The 6,231-nt window shown below is 42.5% G+C and overlaps 1 protein-coding gene across 1 annotated transcript in view; it reads right to left on the minus strand.

Moving 5' to 3' along the window:
• pitrm1 (pitrilysin metallopeptidase 1) overlaps positions 1-1,976 on the minus strand; it is a 55,807-nt gene extending 53,831 nt beyond the window's left edge. Inside the window, exons 1-2 of the mRNA XM_059971915.1 lie at positions 1,819-1,976; positions 1,030-1,132 (exon numbers count right to left, since the gene is read on the minus strand). Coding sequence (XP_059827898.1) covers positions 1,030-1,132; positions 1,819-1,874 — 159 coding nt within the window. The 5' untranslated portion in view covers positions 1,875-1,976. The remainder of the gene's footprint in view (positions 1-1,029; positions 1,133-1,818) is intronic.
• Positions 1,977-6,231: the final 4,255 nt, after the last annotated feature.

The following is a 6,231-nucleotide window of genomic DNA, read 5'->3' on the forward strand; positions in this document are numbered from 1 at the left end:
CCATTTAAATAATTATTCACATTATGCGATTTCACATTATGTGACGACTGCAGGGAATGTATTCCCCGCATATAATGAGGATAGGGTGTATAATTCTCACTTAAGGATAAGACTTGATTTTTCAGACTGACTTTTCATCACTGGAATAAAAAGTATGCTGCATTGACAAGGATGCTAGCAGTTGAAAAATTATAAGATCACTTCTTCCAGCAGTTTGTTGTTTTTGCTCCAGATTACAGCATCTGCAGTATCTAGTGCTTGCAAAATTACAAATCCTGCCCTTGTAAATAGGCCCGACTGATCCCATTCCAAAAGCGCTAACATACAAATTAATGAACAAAATACAGAATATATAACAAATATCTATGCAACTACCAATGTGCCCCTATTCTGGTTGATGGATTTTGTTCTCTACAAATTTGCTGCCAGATGTTTTTATAGAAGGAAAAACAAAGAATTTCATCGACCAAAATACTTTTCAGAAAAAGTATTCAGAAAAAGTAGATTCAGAAAAAAAATAAATTCCAGCAACACACACAAAATGCTGGAAGAAGTTGGCAGGCCAGGCAGCATCTGTAGAAAAAAGTAGTCGACGAACATCAACTACTTCTTTCTATAGATGCTGACTGGCCTGCTGAGTTCCTCCACCATTTTGTGTGCATTGCTTGGATTTCCTGCATCTGCAGATTTTCTCTTGTTTGAAATATAAATGCCAGTCTGTTTCAATTAAGTACAGGTGTTCCCCCCCCCCCACACCCCTTTACAAACGTAGAGCGTTCCTATGAAACTTTCTTAAGCCGAAATGGCGTAAAGCAAAGAACCATTAATTTATATGGGAAAAATTTTCGTAAAAGTGGAAATCCTCTTTGTAATGCGAAGACAGGTTACTCATGTAGATCTTTTGTAAAAGCTAAGCGGCGTAAAGCGGGGGACACCTGTATGTATTTTATCAATATTCTAGTTTCTAGACTAATTAACTATTAAATTTATACCAACATTCTTTCAAGAGCAAATAAGTTAACAAAATACCTGATTTATAGTGAACCCATGAATTTTGTCCCCAACAGTATATAGGGTGGCTTTTTCTCTTGCAGAGCTGCTGCTCAGTCGCCATGAATGATACCTCACAGATCTGTTGGAAGGACGGTGAACATTTACAAAATGTTAGGTAGACAACTGTGGGAAGGACTGTTGTAATTTATTTGACTGACATTCACACTTTACTGTGAAGGCTGCCTGGGAGTGTAGCATGCAAAAGCATATTACTCAGCATATTTTGCAACAAAACCACCGCCTCCAGGTCGAGCGAATCCACCCTGAGGTCACAATGCAACTCAGATGGCGAACTTGTGTTCCCAGAATCATCTATTACCGATTGAGCAAGCATCGTCCACTCCACAATCTGCTGGAGGAACTCAACGGGTCGAACAACGTCTATGAGAGGAAAACGTCTATGGGTCGAAACTTTACCCTGATGATTCCTTTCTTCCCATGTATGCTGCCCGATCCGCTGAGTTCCTCCAGCGGATTGCTGCTCCAGATTGTAGGGAGTGTAGTATCCATGGTCCAACTTTAACTGAGGCATGAATGCAAGGCACACATCAAGGCTGTCAGTCTACGTGCCCATAAGCCAGGGATGTCCTTGAGCTCCACTGCTGGGGGCAGGTCGCCTTGAGAGCTCCTGAACGTGTCCCACGGTGCCCCGCACCACAACCCAGTGAGAACCAGACACAGGAGTGAAGCCAGAGCCCCAGCGCCGCGGCAGACAACGCAGTGTCGGAGCAACAAAGCTACAACCTGCCCAACTCGCCCGCTCACCCGCCGCTCCGCAGCCGCTGCAACAGGCACCCCGCCGACACAACTCTCGCCATCATCCCACTCCACTCGCACACTCAGCAGCATTCCACACTCTCATTGGTTGCCCCCGCCGACACAACTCTCGCCATCATCCCTCCACTCGCACACTCAGCAGCATTCCACACTCTCATTGGTTGCCCCCGCCGACCAGAAACGAGAGCGTCGATTGGCTGAACAAATCTGCCCGGTTTCCAGATGTTGCCACAGATAGATGGAGAGGGGCATCTAGACGGAGGCCGTGCGGCGTTCTCACCGGCAGAATGATCGCGTATGTATGCCTTCCCTTGTGCCCTGATAGAAAATACTGCAGGAAAAGCTGATTTCTCTTACAGCGAGAGAATTTTTCTTTCATTAACGTAGGGTTCACATCTTTGTTAACAGTCTCCCCTGTACTAACATTATCAAAGTTCAAAGTACATCTCTGAGATTCGTTTTCTTTTAGGTATACTCAGCAAATCTATAGAATGATCAACCAGAGTTTTAACAAATGCTGGTTTTATACCATACTTAATTATTACGACACAAAAGGACATTCAGATCATTTCAAAGCGCAAGTACCTCAAGCTAGTACAAGGTAAAAGTGATAATAGAATATAGTGCTGCGGTTGCAGAGATTAACCAGAGTGTGCAAATAAAAATATAAATAAATAGCAATAAATAATGAGAAAAAGAATCCTTGAAAGTGAGATCATTGGTTTGGAAACATTTTAATGATGCAGCAAGTGAAGTTGAGTGTAGTTATGTGTATCCTCTTTTATTCAACAGCCTGCTGGTTGAGGGGTAATAACTTCTTGAAGCTGGTAGTGTGAGTCCTGAGGCTCTTGTACCTTCTACCCAATGGCAGCAGTGAGAAGAGAGCTGAGTGGTGGGGACTCTGATGATGGATGCTGCTTTCCTACGAAAGAGTTTCATGTTGATGTGCTCAATGGTTAGGAGGGCTTTACCCGTGATGTATTGGGCCAAATCCACTACCTTTTGTAGAATTTTCTGTTCAAAGTCATCGGTGTTTCCATACCAGGCTTTGATGCAGCCTGTCAATACACTCTCCAGCATATATCTATAGAAGTTTGTCAAAGTTTTAGATATCATGTTGAATCTCCACAAACTCCTAAAGAAGTAGAGGCACTGTTGTGCTTCCTTCGCAATGGGATTTGCGTGTCGGGTCCAGAACTAGTAACACCTGGGAATTTAAAGTCGCTAGCCCTCTCCACCTCTGACCCTCCAATGTGGACTGGCTCATGGACCTCTGTTTTCCCTCTTCTGAAGTCTATGATCAGTTCCTCGGTCTTGCTGACCTTGAGTGAGAGGTTGTTGTTAATCAACACTTGGACAGATTTTCAATCTCCCTCCTATATGCTGATTCATCAACACCTTTGATACAGCCAATGACAATGGTTTTGTCAGCAAACTTGAATATGGCATTGGAGCTATGCTTAGCCACACAGCCATCGGTGTAAAGCAAGTAGAGCAAAGGGCTAAGCACACAGCCTTGTGGTGCACCTGGGCTAATGGAGATTGTGGAGGAGATGTCGTTGCCAGTCTGAACTGACAGATCTACAAGAGATGAAATCCAGGATCCAATATCAAAGGAAGCATTGAGGCCCAAGATCTTGAGCTTATTGAGTGAAAAGCTACCAAAATTCAAAAAGTGCCGAGTACAGTCCAGTCCATCACAGACAAATCCCTCCCCACCATTGAGTTCATCCACAAGGAGTGCTGCCAGAAGAAAGCAGCATCCATCAGCCACCACCTTCCAGGCCATGGTCTCTTCTTACTGCTGCCATCAGGGAGGCAGGAAAGGAGCGTTAAGACCCATACCACTAAGTTGAGGAACAGTTATTATCCTTCAACCATCAGACAAACTTCACTCAGCTCAACATAGTGTGACGAGATCCTATGGACTGTGCCTTTAAAAAGAGAGAGTATGTGCCACTAATTCAGAGAGAGAGGGCACCGAGCAGCCCGTGAGTCACTACGGTGATGGAAGGACATAGTTATATAACGGAGAGCTGGCATTCAGCATGTTTGGGACATATACAAGGTCAGCTGGCTTTTCAGGCAGACACACAGACGACACACGGAAGACACACAGAAGAAATGAACACTGGGTGAGCTTTGAGTGCCCACGAAAGGGTGGGTTTTGCTCGCAGTGTGGAAAAGGGGTGACCGATGAAAGGCTATCAGTGTATTTAACCCTCGCCTGGGTTGATAGCTTTACCGTGTGAAGACGGTACCCTTTTGTGTGGTCACAGTCGGTTACTTTAACAGGACTTTGGAGGACAACGGAAAGTTCAACAGCATCAGCTTACTTGGAAAACAAATCATCTGTCTCTCTCTCTCTCTCTCTCTCTCTCCTCAATTCTGCTCACCTCAATATCACAAACTGAATTGACTTCATCCTTATACCATCGTAAGACTGTATCATTTACCACCTAAGTTTGAAGAAGTTTGGGGTTTTATATTTACACACTTATATATTCATAAACTCTGCTAACCTATCTGATTTAACTGGTTTTATATTACCAATAAATAGTGTTTTGCTAATAACAAAACCAGACTCCAGGTGTGTTCCATTTCTGCTGGTTCTTTTACCCCGTTACAGGGTATGTAACAGTAGTTTAATTCCACACCCTATGGATTCACTTTCAAGGCCTCTACAACTCATGCATGTACCACAAACTTAAGGACAGCTTCTAGACTGCTTTTATAAGACAGCAATGTAGTAGTTAGCACAACACTTTACAGTGATGGTGACCCAGGTTCAGCTCCCGCTGGGGCCTGTGAGAAGTTTGTAGGTTCTCCTGGTGACTGCATAGATTTCCTTCAGGTGCTCCAGTTTCCAAAGAATAATCTTTTGTAGGTTAATTGGGCATTATAAATTGTTCCGTGATTAGGCTAGGATTAAATCGGGGATTACTGGGTGGTGTGATCGAAAGGCAATAAGGGTCTATTCCAAATACATTTTTAAAAAGACCATTGAACTGATGTTTTGTATGATAACATAGACTCTTACAATCTACTTCATCATCACCTTGCTTCTTATTATCTTCTTGCACTTCACTTCCTCTAAACTGCAGCACTATATTCAGTATTATTTTATCACTTTTACCTTGTACTATTGTGAGGTACTTGTGTTTCGAAATGATCTGAATCTCCTTCTGTGTTGTAATAATTAAGTATGGTATTAAAACAGCATTTGTTAAAATAATGAGGTTCCAAAGGACCTTAGTATCCTTGTACATAGCCACTGAAAGCTGATATAGACAGACAGATATACTTTATTGATCCTGAGGGAAATTGAGTTTCATTACAGCTGCACCAACCAAGAATAGTGAAGAACTAAAGCAATATAAAACCATAAATAATTAAATAATAATAAGTTAATCATACCAAATGGAAATAAAGTCTAGGACCAGCCTATTGGCTCAGGGTGTCTGACACTCCAAGGGAAGAGTTGTGAAGTTTGATGGCCACAGGCAGGAATGACAGGTAGGAATATATAGTTGTAGTGGAAAATGAAAAAAAAGACAAGTAGAATGTTGACCATTATTGCTGGAGAATTTGAGTACCAAATCAATGCTATCATTTGTTATGTAACATGTCTTATGACACAGGTGATCATGGTCTTCCAATGACCATGAATGTTCTTGACAAATCTTTCGACGGAAGTGGTTTGCCATTTCTTTCTTCTGGGCGGTGTCTTTACAAGACAAGTGACCCTCTTCCCCAGCCATTATCAATACTCTTCAGAGATTGTCTGCCTGGTGTCAGTGATCAGAGAACCAGGACTTGTGATATTCACTGCTCAGAAGACCATCTACCATCTGCTCCCATGGCTTCACATGACCCTGATCTGGGGGTGGGGGGGTATGCTAAGCAGTTCTACATCTTGCCCAAGGGTGACCTGCAGGCTAGCGGCAGGAAGGAGCGCCTTACACCTCCTTTGGTAAAGACATACAGTATCTCCATCTCACTGCCCATATATACATTATACTACATTTGTCTAGAACCTTGGTGAGGTTATAACTAGAATATTTTATGTAAATTTTGCCTACTTACCTAAATCAATATAAATTTGATTTAAGTAGAAGCAGTACAGCAAAGTTTTCCCAGCGTGCTTCCTGGCGAGATAAGGCATTCATTAGAGGAGCGATTGAGTAAGTTAGGACACTGTAGTGTTTGAAAGAATAAGTAGTGATCTCTTTGAAACACAGAGATTTCTTGGCATAATGGTAAATCTAAAAAGAATATTCTGTTGCAGTGGCTAGAACTAGGCATCATAGTTATGGATAATACAGGACAGATTCAGGCACTTCAGTCCAACAAGTCCATACCAGCCAGATTACCCAACTAGCTAATCCCAGTTTCCTGTGT

The sequence above is a fragment of the Hypanus sabinus genome, chromosome 6 (genome assembly GCF_030144855.1).
Source record: "Hypanus sabinus isolate sHypSab1 chromosome 6, sHypSab1.hap1, whole genome shotgun sequence".
NCBI lineage: Eukaryota > Metazoa > Chordata > Chondrichthyes > Myliobatiformes > Dasyatidae > Hypanus > Hypanus sabinus.